Here is an 18,247-nt window from a genome sequence, read left to right on the forward strand (position 1 = left end):
ACTATACCCGTTTAAGCGAGAGTCCAATCTGTGACCTGTGAGCACCTATAAGAAGGAGACTCGGCGCATGAGAGACGAAATTCTCAGTCCCCGTAAATTTTATTTTTCACGCGAGGCTTTCCAGTGCTGATAGCCAGGCGGCGTTAGTATCGACTTCTCTACTTTTTAGTATAAGGAGTTGCACATCCTATAGACCTTTACACCGGTAGAGCGGGGGTGAAAAGGGGGGAAAAATTTCGAGAAGTGATTGTGATAAGTCTCTGGTCCTCACCTTGCAGCGTCGTCCTGCTGATCTTAGTGCTCCCTCCCCCTATTACCTCAATGGCCATATATATAAAACGGGTTAATGAATGTCGCGATTTAGGCCTGACAGTTAATCACAACCTCTCGTTCCACAATCACATTTTGCGTTCCTGTGGAAGAGCCAACGGGCTGTTGTCAGTAATCAAAGCTAACTTCCCCAAAATCTCTGAGTATCTCTTAACCCGGTTGTTTCAATGTTATGTACGCCCAGTTCTTGAGTTCGGAAGTCAGGTCTGGAACCCTAGCTCTAATCGGGATATTCAATTACTTGAGGACGTGCTTGGACGGGCTAGCCGTATTCCGCTATCCCTGCGAGATACACCTCGCCCAACCCGTTTAAATGCCCTTGGGTTGAAACCCCTTGCAACTCGTCGTAAATACCTCGACCTTATTAGCCTTTTCAAGGTTCTCAGTCAACCTTCCCAGACATTTTTCACTGTCCATGCCAACACTATGGGTACTCGGGGACATAGTCGCAGGTTATTTATAAATCATTCGCGCACTAATCTCTCGCATGACTCCTTCTTCCGTCGTACAGTTCCGCTCTGGAATGCCCTCCCTGAGGACTTGGTATCAACTCGCTCGATAAATCATTTTAAGTTGAAACTTCGAGCCTATCTTAACATTTAATTAAGAACCTTATGTCTCTACTAAATTGTTATAATAATATAACCCTGTGATATCTCCCATTAACCCTAGTACTAAAGTTCCTATTGAAAGGCTTATATCCCATTGGATAGAATCCGTTGGGCAGAATTTCATTCGACAGAAATCCCATTCGGCCGAAAATCCCATTCGACAGAAATCCCATTCGGCCGAAAATCCCATATGACAGAAATCCCATTCGACAGAAATCCCATTCGGTCGGAAATCCCATTCGACAGAAATCCCATTCGGCCGAAAGTCCCATTCGACAGAAATCCCCTTCGGTCGGAAATCCCATTCGACAGATTGGTCATGTGAATGAAATCATTAAGTACAAGAAGAGACTCCAACCGTACATGGGGCAAGCAGCCATTCTCGTTCTGCCAAGAGCCAACGCTAGAGGTAGTGAACGATGACTGGCGTCGCTTTTTGGCCCAAGCTTGAAGCTGCTGTTAACGACGATTCCGGCTTATTTATGGAATAAATGAACTCGTCTATATCCGATTCCACACACCGAACCTAACCAAACCTAACCAAACCTAACCAAAACTAACCAAAACTAACCAAACCAAACCAAACCTAACCAAACCAAACCAAACCTAAACTAACCTAACCTAACCTAACCTAACCTAACCTAACCAAACCTAACCTAACCAAACCCAACCTAACCTAACCAAACCTAACCAAACCTAACCAAACCTAACCTAACCTAACCTAACCTAACCTAACCTAACCTAAGCAAACCTAACCTAAGCAAACCTAACCTAAGCAAACCTAACCTAAGCAAACCTAACCTAACCTAACCTAACCAAGCCTAACCAAACCTAACCAAACCTAACCTAACCTAACCTAACCTAACCTAAGCAAACCTAACCTAACCTAACCTAAGCAAACCTAACCTAACCTAACCTAACCAAACCTAACCAAACCTAACCTAGCCTAACCTAACCTAACCTAACCTAACCAAACCTAACCAAACCTAACCTAGCCTAACCTAACCTAACCTAACCTAACCTAACCTAAGCAAACCTAACCTAAGCAAACCTAACCTAAAAAAACCTAACCTAAGCAAACCTAACCAAACCTAACCAAACCTAACCAAACCTAACCAAACCTAACCTAACCTAACCAAACCTAACCTAACCTAACCTAACCCTAACCTAACCTAACCCTAACCTAACCTAACCTAACCTAACCTAACCTAACCTAACCAAACCTAACCTAACCTAACCAAACCTAACCTAAGCTAACCCTAGGCCAACCTAGAAAATAAGAATATTTTGGAAAAGGCCCATGTTTATTTTTCAACGACCTTAATTAATTCTAAAATGCGAAATCGCACCAATGGGAAATTCGCTCCAACGAGACTTCTGTCCAACAGGAATGGGAAGTCTGCTCAATGGGAATACGATAAAATGCGAAATCGCGCCAATGGGAAATTCGCTCCAACGAGACTTCTGTCCAACAGGAATGGGAAGTCTGCTCAATGGGAATTAGGTCCATTGGGAACAGCCGGCTAGCTTCGGTCAATTAGAACAACTTATTTTTTATTTCGGTCCAATGGAATTTCGTTCCAATGGAATTCTGTTCAATGGTTATATACCATTGAAAGTGCCTATTGATAAAAAAAAATATTGTATATTTTATTTGTAATTCCACCACTACCCCTGTAACAAAATCGACGTTGGACCGACGTAGTCGGTTCGAAGTCCAACCAACACTGACGTAAAAGCGTCGGTAAACTTTCATTTCGACCGTCGAAATGTCCTATCCGTTTAAGCGTCGGCCCGACTTCCAGTCATGGAAATTTTGCCAGCACTTTAACCGACTCTAAAATGTAAGCGTGACCAGCTCTTACCTTATCAAACAAGAAGTCGGCTTTGTTATTTGGTTATGGTCGGATTATTAATCTAATTGCGGTCGGCTTTATCGACTGTTATTTGTCGGATTTATGGCTTGTTTGTGGTCGGCTTTATGGCTTGTTTGTGGTCGGCTTTACGACTTCATTATGGTAGGCTTTACGACTTGTTTATGGTCGGCTTTACGACTTGTTTATGGTCGGCTTTACGACTTGTTTATGGTCGGCTTTACGACTTGTTTATGGTCGGCTTTACGACTTGTTTATGGTCGGCTTTACGACTTGTTTATGGTCGGCTTTACGACTTGTTTATGGTCGGCTTTATGGATTGTTTATGGTCGGCTTTTGGCTTACTTTTGGTCGGATTTAAAGCTTATTTGTGGTCGGCTTTAAGGGTTGTAGTTACTGTCTTCTAAACACCACTTTCATCTGGTCTTTTGTCCATCCCACATGGACAAAAGTCTGTACTTACTGGCTTCTTCTCCTTCATCATCGTTAAGGTTAAGATGTACGCGGCGATCTGCTAGGGTTACAAGAAACTTCTAGCCTCCCAATGGTGCATTTTCCACCAGTGGTTCACGCAATTGTGCTGTTCTTATCCATTACTAAGATTCGAAACCTTATGTACCGATTTGAGTAAGACAACAATAAGCGTATGCTTCATTTCAAACGTCAATATTAGTCTAGTCTCTCAAGAATGTTCAATAGTTATTTTTTAAACGATGTAACGCGCAATAAGGTTAATAGTTATCGAAGAAAATTCAAAATATTAATTATATTTATTTTAATATTTAAGATAATCTTAAACCGTTGATACACTAGTGCACTTTGATAAAAACGCATTTTAGTTGGCAAGGAGTCGAGCAGCCAACATAATCCTTCATTACATTAACCGACTTAAAATGTAACTATCAGACTACTCTATTCTATTGTTCTCAAGGCCAACTGCAAAGCGAAGTTAGCAACTGAAGTTGGATAAGAGTCGGATTTCCGTTGTAAGTGCCAACTAGACTATAAACCGACGAATCTACCTCGAACCGACTCAAACGCGGAAGCTTCATTATAACGAAATTTGAAATGTTTAGCATTGATCGGTAGGTAGTCGGATATGCCGACCTCTCGACCCTTGTTGTTAATTTGATAAAAACCCATGTTAGTTGGTAAGGAGTTGAGCAGCCGACCTAATCCTTCCTTACACCAACCGACTTAAAATACAACTATCGCCAACTCTATTTTATTGTTCTCACGGCCGACTGCAAAGCGGAGTTGGCAACTGAAGTTGGATAAGAGTCGGATTTTAGTCGTAACTACCGACTAGACCATAAACCGATGAATCTACCTCGAACCGACTCGAACGCGGAACACTCGTGTTACTGGGGTATTTCTGTACCTAACTTAATGTTACTTTTGTACCTTCTCTTTTGGAGCTGTATGGCTGGCCCCAGCCCTAGCTCGACAATAAACGGAGCAAAAAAAAGTGAGCATGCGCAGGAACGATGTTTGGGGGCAGTTGTATTTTGTAACCATTGATTTTCCCATAAGATTCCAGTTTATTTTTCAAAATAATTGTATTGAAATGGTTTCGTGCTGCATAAACGGTTGTAAAAGTAGGAATGGTACATCCGGAGTGAAATTTTATCGAATCCCAGTTGCCAGACGTAAAATTTGGGGTAGAATATTGAAATTTTACACAACAAATTTGAAGGCCAAGGCTTACGAGAATTTAAAAATCTGTGGGTTGCATTTTTTGTCTGGTTGCCCTGGGTGGGATCGCGCCGATCCGGATTGGATTCCAACCTTAAATTTTCCGAAAAAACTAAAAGTTTCGGCGTCAAAAGTAAAGTTAGCAAGTGAAAGAAGTGCTCGGGTTGAAAGAAGAGCCCAAAAAAGGGTAAGTTTCAATAGTAAATAGGTTCAACCATAGCCCACTTGATCACGCTGGCTGCACGTGCTATAGAAGCCCGCTCAATCGACCCTAAGAATGAGAAATAGGTTCGGTCTAAAATTCAAACCTGTTGAATTGGCCCAAATAGTGCATCCACTGGTTCAAATCTCTTGAATTTTTAATGAGACGTGTATTGAAAGGTTTGATATTATCCTGTAAAATTTAAAGTCTTCAGCTATAATAGTTTTTTTTATAAAAAATAAAAATCATCACATAGTAGAGAAATTGAAGGATTTCTCTACTATCAATTTCTCTACTATGTGATGATTTTTATTTTTTATAAAAAAAAACTATTATAGCTGAAGACTTTAAATTTTACAGGATAATATCAAACCTTTCAATACACGTCTCATTAAAAATTCAAGAGATTTGAACCAGTGGATGCACTATTTGGGCCAAAAAGGTTGATAAAACTGGTCCCCTCCCATAGACGCCCATGTTAAAACCAGACGGGTTTGAATTTTAAATGAACCTATGTTATTCTCATTTTTAGGGTCGATTGAGCGGGCTTCTATAGCGCGTGCAACTTGCGTTATCGAGTGGGCTGTGGTTCAACTTAAGTGGGCCGCATGTTATCAAACATTGTACTTTTTTAGGATGATGAATATGACGCGGTTTTGAATGATTTAACTTTAAGAAAGAGGCTCAAGTTATCTCTGCAGTTTCATCAAAATTACATTAGTCGGGAAATTAGTTTTGAAGGAAGTAGTAAGATTCCTTCTGAAACCTCAGATATAGCAGTGAACGAACCAGTTGCGGCGAAAACAATTTCTGATGCCATGGAAGATTTTGAAAATTCCAGTATGAAAGAAATAGGGACTCAAGTACAACTGCCTGGTTCGTGGAAAGAAGTTCGGTCGATTGGATGTCAGTCTGAATATATGGACTATGAGCAAGAAAATAGAACCCTTAAAGAAAAGGTTAAGGAGTTAGAAAACGAGTTAATTAGAGCGACGAATGTTTTTCACGCGCATCCTTCATCCATGACTATATCTCCACTAAATCTTGGTTTTTAAGCTTTTTGCGCATAGCAAAAGCTTTATACGGAGACCCCTGGAAGCAGGCTGGCTGGCATGCAGGCAGGCTGGCTGTTTCGCGTTCGCGTACATTTTCGTGAATTTAAATTACGCGGCAGAGCTCGCCGGAATTTGATTCTCCACCGCACTAGCGACATCTATACTAAATTCTATCATATTTTCGACGAGAAAATGCGGTCTTTCGGAGGTAGCGGGACTCGAACTGACGACGCCGGTGTGGGATGCGGATACTCAAGGTCTTCGCCACTACGATTGTCGTTTAGCTATCGATATTTTTCCTATACTTTTCCACGCCTTTGCTTATTGGTAGCGGGAATGGAACTGACGTTGCCGGTGTGAATATCCCTTATTTAGGGTTTTGTTAAAGACAATATCACACTGCAAAAAGCGTTAATATGCCTTGGGGCATATATTGTTTTTTAATGGCATCATGATACTTTTCCCCAACCTTTTTCAGTTAGTTTCTTAATCATGTTTTTTATACTCTTCTACTAAAATTGCGTTTAATACATAGTAAAGTTTACTTGGTAGAAATACGAGGGCTCTTCCAAAGTTCCAAACTTCCCCAAAATGGGTGTGTTTTAGGCTTAGGGAGTATAATTTTGTTTAATTATATGATTTTTAGTGTCATGTGTAAGGAATATGTTTAATCTTGGAAAGGGGGTGAAAGTACTAAATTTATCATTTGGATAAAGCTAATTATTTTGACTTTGAAAATAATTTTTATAAAAAAAACTATCCACTCTAGAAGCTTGAATCCTTTTTAGAATAATAAAACACATCAAAACACAAGTCTCATTAAAATTTCATGTCATTTCGATCAATAGGAAAAAGGATCTGATTAAAAAAAAACCTGCCTCCTCCCATAGAACATAATGTTAATTTTGGGTTCCTTTGAATTTCTTTAAAGGTCGCGCTTATACATGTAAATCGAATTCTTTGGACGGGCTTCTATAGCGCGAGCAGCTTGCGTCGTGTTGCGCGTGATCGAGTGGGCTAATTTTGCCGCGATAGGGGCCGCGTTCAGCAGAGCTAAGCGCTGAGTCAGCACTGTAGCCGTGTTGGTCCTACTGAACGAGCGTGGGAAATAAGGCGGTGGCACAGGGCAAATGACCAGTTTAAAAATTAAATCGGACGAGGTTCAGTGGTCCACGGGACCACTTAGAAAATTCAAGGATAACCAGAGTCCAGACATATCAAATATTTTAAATACCCACTCATTAGCTTAGCAGACGACGTGCCTTGGTCAATGGTCATGGACCAGTTTATTCCAGGCCAGGAGGGTCGCTGGCAGCATAGAGAAAGGAAGGTGTTAACACCTTCCTTTCTCTGTGCTGGCAGCAGCGTGGGAAATAAGGCGGTGGCACAGGGGAAATGACCAGTTTAAAAATTGCCTGGACCAGTTTAAAAATTAAATTGGAGGGGGGTCAGTGGTCCACGGGACCACTTAGAAAATTCAAGGGTAACCAGAGTCCAGAATCTCAACTATTTTAGTTTAGCAGACGACGCACCCTGGTCAATGGTAATGGACCAGTTTATTTATTCCAGACCAGGGGGGGGGTTGCTGGGCCAAGGTCCAGTTATAAAAAAATCCTTCCCACCCTGGCTGGCAGTCTGGAAAAGAGAAGTGTGTGTTACTGGTCCTCAGGACCAGTTTATTATTTCGGAGGCTAGGGGGTAGGTCATTGGCCCCAACGAATATTTTAAAAAATATCCTTATTTCCCAGACTGATCTGATGTTTAATTTAAAAAAAAAATCCTTATTTCCCATCCTGGGGAATAACGTGGATTAAATCTGGCTTATTTCCGGCCTGTTTCTGTGTTTTCAAAGAAGAAGGTCGTGTCGTGACCTTAGTAGTAAGGGATTTTAATCATTCAAATGCGTTAATTGTGGTTAAATTTCAATAAATTAAACCATGATTTTACAAGTTGCGCGAGTTACTTTACGTCAAGGGCTAACAAAAAATCAACCAGCTTTATCAGGTGGTTTAAAAATCAGTAAAATTGTTGATGGAAATGTAGTTTGTAATCAAAGTCGCAACATAAGTTGTATTCAAAGTCGGCATTTTCGGGATAGATCCGTTAAAAAACCGGCACCCTGGCCTTATAAGGAGAAAAAATACACCTTCCTGCATGGTTACATCGACGATACGATGTCCAGGTTTGATGATAATACCAGGTTACTCGTTGTTGATGGCAATATCGCATCGGGAAAATCAACGTTAGCCAAGAAGTTAGCGGAAGAGCTTGATATGGAGTATTTCCCCGAAGTGAAAGCTTCCGATTCTTATATCACCGAGAGTGGGTTCGACGTTCGATCTCTAGATCATATGCTACCTGAGAGTTTGAAAACTTGCGATTTGGAACGTTTCTATCGAGATCCTCATAATCTACAAGTCGCTAACTTTCAAATTTTGATGTATTCTTTGAGATACGAGCAGTATATCGATGCATTGGCGCATCTTTTAAATACTGGTAACGTAAAGCCATAAGATTTAAACCCAATTGGCCTTATTCCCTTTCGCCGGAAGTTAGGCTTAGCTCAGGATTCATGGGGGGTGAGTAAGGGGAAGAAATTTGTCTGTCGTCCGCTACAGTACATATTTTTGCCTTTGTAGCAGACGACAGACGAATTTCTTCCCATTACTAATACTCACCGCCAGGCTGGGAAATAGCACACTTCCTCTGGTCCAAAACCAGTTTATTAATTGCTTGGACTAGTTTTTTAATTCAAGAAGTGGGGGTTACTGGTCCTCGGGACCAGTTTATTAATTGCAAATCTATTGGAGAGCAAAGGCTGGGACCAGTCCGGAGACCAGTAAATTATTTCAGACACTAGGGGGTCACTGGTCCAAAGGACTAGTTTAAAAAATATCCTTATTTCCCAGCCTGCTCACCGCCATGAATCCTGAGCTAAGCCTAACTTCCGGCGAAAGGGAATAAGGTGGATTAAGACTAATTAATGAAAGGACATCAAAGTTCCGGCGAAAGGGAATAAGGTGGATTAAGACTAATTAATGAAAGGACATCAAAGTCATTGAGGAAACTTATCAAACGCAACCCATAATTTTATGTAGATAGTTTTTGTTAAGGGAGTTAGAGAAAATTCGTCCCCTTCTCTCAGCCAGCCATGGAAATAAGGTTTTTTTTTTCAACTAGTCCTCGGGACCAGCGACCCCGACATCAACAATATTCAAACTAGTCCCTAAGACCAGTTACCCCTGTGCGATTTATTTTACTACTGGTCCCACTTTAAAATTATTTATAAATATAAAATTACATGGTCCCAAATCATTTTTAACAATTTTATTTAGCCATCTTTGACTACATTATCGTACGAAAGCCAAAAGATTATCGATTTTCAACCAAAATTATCCTACGCTCCGAGCGCCTTCAAAATAGTGGTGTTCTGATTGACCTTGTATTTATACTAAAATCGGTACAAATTACAAGGGTCCTGAAGGAGATGGACAAATAACGTCTCCAAACGTTTCTCTCATCTTGCCTTTGGACTTAAAACATGAATAATTTCATCCTATTTCACCTTTTTCTTATTCTAGCGAGCCTTTTGTGCCCAGATTAGTTAGATTTCCCGCTAAATTATCGTACGCCGAAGCCGAATTATCGAATTTAGCGTACTAGTACAGAGTCATAACTATCGTACACTTCGAAAAAACTCTTAGAATTATCGCATTGTACTATAATTATCGTACGTCTGGCAACGCTGTACTTATTAGTACTACCTGACACTACGACTAGGAGTAGAGATATTTAGGAAATAAGATTAAGACTCCTTGCAATGTGAAGGAGTCGAAATTTGACTAAAACCTTGAATTAATAAACTGGTCCCCTTTCAATATTTATCAAAAATTAGAATTAATAAACAAGTCCCTAGGACTCGTGACCCTCGGTTTTTGAATAAAAAAACTAGTCTGAGTAATTAATAAAGTGGTTTTGGACCTGTAAACCTGTGTTATTTCCATGGCTGCTCTCAGCTTTAACTTTGGTGCTGTGTTGTCAGGCCCTCTGTGAGCCAAGTTAGTCTAGTACTGTTGGGCCAACAGACTATAAGTCCTTTAAAATCCTACATTTTTCATAATTTTCCTATAAAATCCTACATTTTTCATAATTTTTCTATAAAATCCTACATTTTTCATAATTTTTCTATAAAATCCTACATTTTTCATAATTTTCCTATAAAATCCTACATTTTTCATAATTTTCCTATAAAATCCTACATTTTTCATAATTTTCCTATAAAATCCTACATTTTTCATAATTTTCCTGTAAAATCCTACATTTTTCATAATTTTCCTATAAAATCCTACATTTTTCATAATTTTCCTATAAAATCCTATATTTTTCAAACTGCCCTATAAAATCCTATATTTTTCAAACCTTAATATAAAATCCTATATTTTTCAAACCTTAATATAAAATCCTATATTTTTCAAACCTTAATATAAAATCCTACATTTTTCAAACCTTATTTAAAATCCTATAATTTTCAAACTGTCCTATAAAATCCTACATTTTTCAAACCTTAATATAAAATCCTATATTTTTCAAACTGTACTATAAAATCCAACATTTTTCAAACCTTAATATAAAATCCTATATTTTTCCAACCTTAATATAAAATCCTATATTTTCCAACCTTAATATAAAATCCTATAATTTTCAAACTGTCCTATAAAATCCTACATTTTTCAAACTGTCCTATAAAATCCTACATTTTTCAAACTGTACTACAAAATCCTACATTTTTCAAACTGTACTATAAAATCCTACATTTTTCAAACTGTCCTATAAAATCCTACATTTTTCAAACTGTCCTATAAAATCCTATATTTTTGGCAAAAAAAAACAGACTTCGACTATTTAGGCCCAAATTTTGGGCTAAAATAGTACTCATTTAGGCCCAAAATTTGTTCTTAAACAGCTCAAATAAATAGAACCAGCCAAAGGGAAATGAATTACTTAATCAGGTTAACTCTTTTTTTTTTTTTTTTTTAATGTAGGTAATGGAGTTGTTTTGGAACGTTCCGTTTTTAGCGATTTTGTTTTCATGGAAGCGATGCGTAAAATGAACTATATCAGTCCCGCTGGTGTGTTTAAATTTATTAATTTTATTTATTTTGTTGCGAACAGAGGGCGCGACGGTACCGCGTCGTCTGCTAGCAACACTTGCAATTACTAACATGGATAAAGAATGCGCGAAATTTGTTTTTACGCTATAGGATAGGCAACTCCCTATCTCGAACGACAGCTTATTCTGCAGGGTTGCCACAGTACCTGGAAATCCTGGCAAAGTCAGGGAATTTGAAAAAGGGTGTAAAAAGTCAGGGAATTTGATAAAGGGTGTAAAAAGTCAGGGAATTTGATAAAGGGTGTAAAAAGTCAGGGAATTTGATAAAGGGTGTAAAAAGTCAGGGAATTTGGAAAGTCACGGACAACTAGACGCACCAGCTCAAATACAGGACAGTGATAATGTCCTAAAGGCCTACATTATCTGCTTCTGATAGTTCCTAATAAAGTTTTATTAATTTCTAAATAGTAGTTTCAATTAAAAACTGTCATAAAATTAGCATAATTATAAGTACAAACTACAAAGCTGATGATAAATATGGAATTTTTAAAGGCTCCATTCTTATTTTTCTGTTGGTGTAAGTTTGATAATTGGTCAGGGAAATTGGCCTTAGTATTCAAGGAAAACCTGCAAAAGTCAGGGAATTTCAAAATGAAAAATCTGTGCCAACCCTGTTCTGTATATACTCTGTTACAACATGGATTAACTAACGCTAGGGATAGTTCGTTCCCCCCAAAAGATGAAGCATGCATGTTCCAAACGCCCCTATCAGCAGCTACTATCCCTATCAGGGAGTTATAAGAAAAGTGGACCAAATATCACGTGTTCTATGACGTCAAAATTGAAATCCTGCCTAAATTGGGCAAAAATGATTTATTTTGCCTAGAGATGGCGCTATATCTACATCCAATTTGGTCCAATAAATTGGGGGAATGAAGAGGGGAATCAAGGAATAATTCGGACATGTAGTTGACCATAGCATTACATGGGAAACACGTTTAGTGAACAATCCCTAGCGTTAGTTAATCCATGGTTACAAAACTTACAACAGAGTTTGCCAGCACGCTCAAAACTAGGTCTCCATGTAACCTAGCTTTGTGCGTGTGGTTTCAAATACGTGTGAAATTGCCTACAGCCTACTACGCGTATTTGACAATAAAGCCTAGAGGTCCATGCACTCGAGCTAAAAAACTCGCGGATATTTTAAATCCTGAAGATCCTGAAGTTTTTAGTCTCTTGACAGCACGTACAAAGCTACGTTACATAGAGAAATATATTTGCGCGTGCTGACAACCGATGTTATAACAGAGTATATACAGAATAAGCTGTCGTTCGAGATAGGGAGTTGCCTATCCTATAGCGTGAAAACAAATTCCCTCACGCCCATTCTTTATCCATGATACGTAATTAATTTAACGTTATTAAATTTTAGCCAAGGATTATTACAATGAAGTGAAGAAAAACACTATGATTGATCTTTTGCCTCCACATTTGGTCATTTATTTGGATGTTCCCGCTGATATTTGTATGGAGAGAATCCAGAAACGTAACCTGCCCCATGAAAAGAACTCGAAAGTATTGACAAAGGAATATTTGAGCGAAATTGAACATCAATATAAACATAATTTCTTGAGAGACATTGGGTAATTAAAATTATATTAATTAAAGGGAGAATGAAGAGTTCAAACATTGCCTACGTTAATCAAGGCCTGTGCGCGGCGCCGATTTTTATTTTTCGTTTGGGAATTTAAATTGCCAAATTCTCTCACCAGAGGCGCGCGCTATTAGCTGGACTTGAATTATTTGAAATGTTCATTTTCTGATCTCGCGCTTGGAATTTTAAATACTCATTTTCGCCCGCGTTTTGGTCCAGCTCACAATGCCATCTCGCGGTAAAATAGGGAGAAAATAAGAAGTCGCGTTTCTTAAAAGTCCCCCCCCCTTCGAAACTACCGCGCACAGGCCTTGATTAACGTGGGCAACGGTTCAAACATGCTGATTTTACCCTGTATAAGTCAAGGATTTGGAAAAGAGGTTAAAAGTAGGCCTGTGCGAATACTCTTACTCGTACTCGGACTCGCAACCTGTTTTCTTAGAAATTTGCGGGTACTCCCGAGTCCTCCGAAAGGCTAGTAAAACTACTCGACAAGTCCATTTTTCCCCTATGCTAGTCTTTTTTTCTAATTTGAACTAAAACTAGTCTTATTTTTGTCACGCTAGTCCATTTCTTCAGTAACATAGGCCACTCGATAACGCGTTTAGCATTAGTTACCAATTTTTAGTAATTAAAAGGATTATTTTTAAATTAGGCTTGGTATATATTTTTTTGGACTCGATTAACAATTTTTGACTTTTTTGAGGACGCGCTGGACTCGAGAGTCTTGGGAAATTGGACTCGAGGACTCGGCGGTGAGTCCAGTTTTCCACTGCTCGCAACCTAAAAATTAGGACTCGCACACATCTAGTTTAGAGAGATTGTTTTCTATATCTATATAAATCTAAGTCCTGACTGATTGACAGACTTATTGATAATCAACGCCCAGCCCAAATAGCTTGCCCTAGAAGGCTGAAAATTAGCAGGAACGTTACTCATAAGTAGTAGGCGCGTACTAAGAAAGATTTTTCCAATCCGCCGCCATCTTAAAAAATGGCGACCAGAAATGTAAAAAAACTTCTCTATACAACGAAGTCCGCGCGTTTCAACCAATTCCACAAATATTTAGTACACTGGTTTCCTTTAACCTATAGACGGGCTGAATGGTATTTCGGGTTCGATTTGTTGCCATCTTTTTAAACGGCGGCCAAAAACTTTAAAAACCCTTCTTTATGGAATAATGTCCGCGTGAAAAGTAATAAAAAATGCATCCCGACGGGCTGACGGGCAACGCCGAGTGCCTTCGCTCCTAGGATGCTACAAAAATATTCGTCATCAGTAAAATCTACCCATTCTTTATATCATTTTGATGGAAGTTCTTATTACAGCTAGTTTATTATAACGCTAAAAAGTCAACTTTTTTAAAACCCTTCCACGCTGTCTTTAACTCGTTAATTAAACTGAATCTTAATTTAATTATCTTTATTATAGTAATCACTCCGAGATTTTGATGTTGGATTGGTCGAATTACGGAGATATTGAAGCTGTAATTGACGACATTGAAAAGATTGATTTTGATAACTACGATCAATATGACTTGAAATTAAAACAATGGCGTGTTAGCGATAATTGGGAATGGAACACTATGAGGCGGGAGTAAGTTTGCTTTTGATTTCTTAAAGGGGCTGCGAAGAACGCATCGGCGGGTGGGTGGGTTAAGATTTTTTGAAATACATCACAAGCACCACGTGACGCCAGGTTACAAAGACTTCAAATGGAGGGGAAGTGGACACCTAGTCATTGGTTTCGCGAGATTGCAGTGGTAGCATGGATAAAGAATGCTCGTGAGGAAATTTGTTTTTACGCTATAGGATAGGCAACTCCCTATCTCGAACGACAGCTCATTCTGTATATACTCTGTCACAGCATCGGTTGACAGCACGCGCAAACCTAGGTCTCTATGTAACCTAGCTTTGTGCGTGCTGACAAGAGATGAGAAATTTCAGGATTTAAAATATCCACCAGTTATTTTAGCTCGAGTGCACGGACCTCTAAGCTTTAGTTTCAAATACATGTAGTAGGCTGTAGGCAATTACACAAGGTTACATAGAGACCTAGGTTTGCGCGTGCTGACAACCGATGTTGTTACAGAGTATATACGGAATAAGCTGTCGTTCGAGATAGGGAGTTGCCTATCCTATGGCGTGAAAACAAATTTCAACCTCACGCACATTCTTTTTACCGATGCACATATTATTAGATGCTCCCATAGTCGAGGGGTGGAGTTGATAGGCCCACTTATGTTAGTAAATGCTAGTTTTAGTAAAGCCCTCATGAACGAGTTATGAATCATTGAGTTGAGAAAAGTACCACTAGAGTGGCCTTTGCGTTAACTTGCCTATTGGGGTATGTGGGACACTTTTGAAAACATCGGGACGGACGGACAGTTACCAAGTTTATCACGCGATGTTGTCTCCATCTCGAAGCCTAGATAAGAAATGTATAAATACACGTATTCTTGAAATCAGTCAAATTTCCCGCCTTTTCTTTTAGTTCCCTTGGTTGCACCGGGATGGCGCCACAAGCGCGTGATATAGTTAATTGGGTCTTATATCCTACAGCCCCCCCCCTTCTGTCACGAGGTGAGGTACCCGCCGCCCGTGTTAGATGTATGCTATATTCCAATCCATTACAGTCTCATCCAAGTTATATCCTAGCGGACATCACGTCCCTATAACTTCTCCCTTCTCAGTACAACCCTATAGTTCCTGCAAAGTAAAATTGGTGTGTAAAAGATTAGCCAGGATGCTAGGGGTGCTAAAGGAGGCAAAATTTGCTTTAAAAATTGCAGCTTTAACTTTAAAATGGGCATTTAACAGGTTCACGAACATGAAACATGACCTATTGTTGCAATTAGAAGTCGTCCCGTTACACTGCCCTGAATGTATGATTTCGGGAGAAGATCAAGTCTTAATGGAGAATATCTTGACTCGAGTAATATTTCAAATTTATTGCTTTTTTTATGAAATTACAAAGGCTGGGCTAGTACCACTTTTTTACTATCGAGAAGAATATCAAATACTCAAAAAAATGTCTTAATGAATATCGAGATGAAGAATGATTTTTGAATCGAATATCGAATAATAAGGCTTAACGAAATATAGTGTAACCCTCAATGGGATATTTAAAAGGAGCTTCTCCCGAGGGCCATAAAAGTTTTGACTCCAAAGAATCTGGCAGCCATGTTACAATAGTCTTATCGAATTTTTAGGCCCATTATTCGCGAATACTTAAAGCATAGCGCGGCTCAGTGGATCCCATAAAAGTTTACTTTCCTTACGAACTATAGTTTTGCTTGGCAAAGGCTAGAGGCATTTGTGGGCGGGATTTATGCGTGCATGTATAAATCCCGCCCACAAGCCTTTGCCAAGCCAACCCCGGAGCTCAGGAGGAAAGTCAACTTGTAGGGGATCCACTGGAGCCGCGCCATGCTTAAGCCTAATATTGGCGAATACTCGGGCCCTATTATGGGCGAATACTCGGGCCCTATTATGGGCGAATACTCGGGCCCTATTATGGGCGAATACTCGGGCCCTATTATGGGCGAATACTCGGGCCCAATTATGGGCGAATACTCGGGCCTAATTATGGGCGAATACTCGGGCCCTATTATGGGCGAATACTCGGGCCCTATTATGGGCGAATACTCGGGCCCTATTATGGGCGAATACTCGGGCCTAATTATGGCCGAATACTCGGGCCTAATTATGGCCGAATACTCGAGCCTAATTATGGCGAATACTCGAGCCCAATTATGGCGAATACTCGAGCCCAATTATGGTCGAATACTCGGGCCCTATTATGGTCGAATACTCGAGCCCAATTATGGGCGAATACTCGGGCCTAATTATGGCCGAATACTCGAGCCTAATTATGGCGAATACTCGAGCCCAATTATGGCGAATACTCGAGCCCAATTATGGTCGAATACTCGGGCCCTATTATGGGCGAATACTCGAGCCCAATTATGGGCGAATACTCGGGCCCAATTATGGCGAATACTCGAGCCCAATTATGGTCGAATACTCGGGCCCTATTATGGTCGAATACTCGAGCCCAATTATGGGCGAATACTCGGGCCTAATTATGGCCGAATACTCGAGCCTAATTATGGCGAATACTCGAGCCCAATTATGGGCGAATACTCGAGCCCAATTATGGCGAATACTCGAGCCCAATTATGGTCGAATACTCGGGCCCTATTATGGTCGAATACTCGAGCCCAATTATGGGCGAATACTCGGGCCTAATTATGGCCGAATACTCGGGCCCAATTATGGCCGAATACTCGAGCCTAATTATGGCGAATACTCGAGCCCAATTATGGCGAATACTCGAGCCCAATTATGGTCGAATACTCGGGCCCTATTATGGTCGAATACTCGAGCCCAATTATGGTCGAATACTCGGGCCCTATTATGGGCGAATACTCGGGCCCTATTATGGGCGAATACTCGGGCCCTATTATGGTCGAATACTCGGGCCCTATTATGGTCGAATACTCGGGCCCTATTATGGGCGAATACTCGGGCCTTATTATGGGCGAATACTCGGGCCTAACGTGGGCGAATACTCGAATATCAAGTCCTACTAATGTCGTCGTCAGTCTAAAGTTGAACTTGAAAGTAAAACTTTACCTCACCCTAAATTGCACCAATAGCCACGTGCCAATTTGAATGACATCATTAATAGAGAACTAGCCAATGAGAATTGACTATTCTGAAGCGGAAGAACTATTCAAAGGCCTTGGCCCTTTGCGGAATCGGTTGTCGAATCTTTATCAAATAGTAAAGTCGGTGTTCGATATTCGTTCGAATAATAAAAAACGGGTTTAAACGAATACCGAGAAACGGTTATTCGTCTCGATATTTGATCGAATTATACGTTGTAGACGTGTAACCGCCCAGCCTTAGAAATTAACCTTAATTTATCTTAAATTTGCTTCGTAATAAACAGATTCCAGAGTTCCGATATTCGAAAGGTTTCAACAAGTCCAAGGGCGATGGTGGTATATTATTTAACAGCAAAGTCAATTATTGGGATGAACAAAAGTACCGGATTGCTTTATATAAACCGTAAAATGTTGAATTGTGTCTAACAGTTTCAAAAATGTAAATTAGCGTGGAATTAATAAATTATATTAGAAATTTGTGATTTGAAATCATTTACTTTACGAAAACACTGTGGCAAGAATGGGTCCGATGGCAATTTAGCTACAGTAACGCAAATTAAATGACTGCGTGGATAAAGAATGCGCGTGAGGAAATTTGTTTTCACGCTATAGGATAGGCAACTCCCTATCTCGAACGACAGCTTACTCTGTGTATACTCTGTTACAACATCGGTTGTCAGCACGCGCAAAGCTAGGTCTCTATTTAACCTAGCTTTGTTCGTGCTGACAAGAGACGAAAAACTTCAGGATTTAAAATATCCGCCAGTTTTTTAGCTCTCGAGTGCACGGACCTCTAGGCTTTAGTTTCAAATTCCTGTGAAATTGCCTACAGCCTACTACACGTATTTTCTAGAGGCTGGTGAAGCCAGAAAACCTGATGAGCTTAGCACGGCGAGCGTAGCGAGAAAAAGAGTGTCGTCTGAACGGGCCTTTAGGGTCTAGTATATCCGGTTCCCACCAGCTTTCATTGGATCGTCTAGAGCTGCGAGCCGGAAAGGGGAAAGAAAGAAGGCATTTTCTGCTATTTAATCTCTACGTCACCCA

General features: G+C 40.0%; 2 protein-coding genes across 3 annotated transcripts; both read left to right on the plus strand.

Moving 5' to 3' along the window:
• Positions 1-4,191: 4,191 nt before the first annotated feature.
• Positions 4,192-6,621, plus strand: LOC149661096 (uncharacterized). 2 transcript variants are annotated; one of them, XM_089843854.1, is made up of 3 exons: positions 4,192-4,476; positions 4,630-4,697; positions 5,348-6,621. In XM_089843854.1, the coding sequence occupies exons 1-3, from the start codon at positions 4,290-4,292 to the stop codon at positions 5,765-5,767; spliced, it is 675 nt and encodes a 224-aa protein (XP_089699980.1). In that variant the 5' UTR covers positions 4,192-4,289; the 3' UTR covers positions 5,768-6,621. The 2 variants fall into 2 exon arrangements, with proteins under 2 accessions (XP_089699980.1, XP_089699979.1); XM_089843853.1 differs by having other exon boundaries at positions 4,192-4,697.
• Positions 6,622-7,595: 974 nt separating this feature from the next.
• On the plus strand, positions 7,596-17,680 carry ND-42 (NADH dehydrogenase (ubiquinone) subunit ND-42). The gene is made up of 6 exons (XM_089842489.1): positions 7,596-8,263; positions 10,810-10,896; positions 12,310-12,520; positions 13,963-14,127; positions 15,351-15,465; positions 17,488-17,680. Exons 1-6 carry the CDS (start codon positions 7,705-7,707, stop codon positions 17,608-17,610), a joined length of 1,260 nt encoding a protein of 419 aa, XP_089698615.1. The 5' UTR covers positions 7,596-7,704; the 3' UTR covers positions 17,611-17,680.
• Positions 17,681-18,247: the final 567 nt, after the last annotated feature.

Source organism: Phalangium opilio, unplaced genomic scaffold (genome assembly GCF_054372755.1).
Source record: "Phalangium opilio isolate 3A_F unplaced genomic scaffold, DU_Popi_V2 ptg000070l_1, whole genome shotgun sequence".
NCBI classification, from domain to species: Eukaryota; Metazoa; Arthropoda; class Arachnida; order Opiliones; family Phalangiidae; genus Phalangium; species Phalangium opilio.

What these genes read in the sequence shown, in the direction of transcription:
- LOC149661096 (XM_089843853.1), top strand. Translation starts at nt 4,290, where the DNA reads ATGCGCAGGAACGATGTTTGGGGGCAGTTGTATTTTGTAACCATTGAT. An exon ending in AAAGAAGAGCCCAAAAAAGG is followed by an intron (nt 4,698 to 5,347) that starts GTAAGTTTCAAT and finishes GTACTTTTTTAG; the next exon opens with GATGATGAATATGACGCGGT.
- ND-42 (XM_089842489.1), top strand. Translation starts at nt 7,705, where the DNA reads ATGATTTTACAAGTTGCGCGAGTTACTTTACGTCAAGGGCTAACAAAA. An exon ending in TGGAACACTATGAGGCGGGA is followed by an intron (nt 14,128 to 15,350) that starts GTAAGTTTGCTT and finishes GGCATTTAACAG; the next exon opens with GTTCACGAACATGAAACATG. An exon ending in TGGAGAATATCTTGACTCGA is followed by an intron (nt 15,466 to 17,487) that starts GTAATATTTCAA and finishes CGTAATAAACAG; the next exon opens with ATTCCAGAGTTCCGATATTC.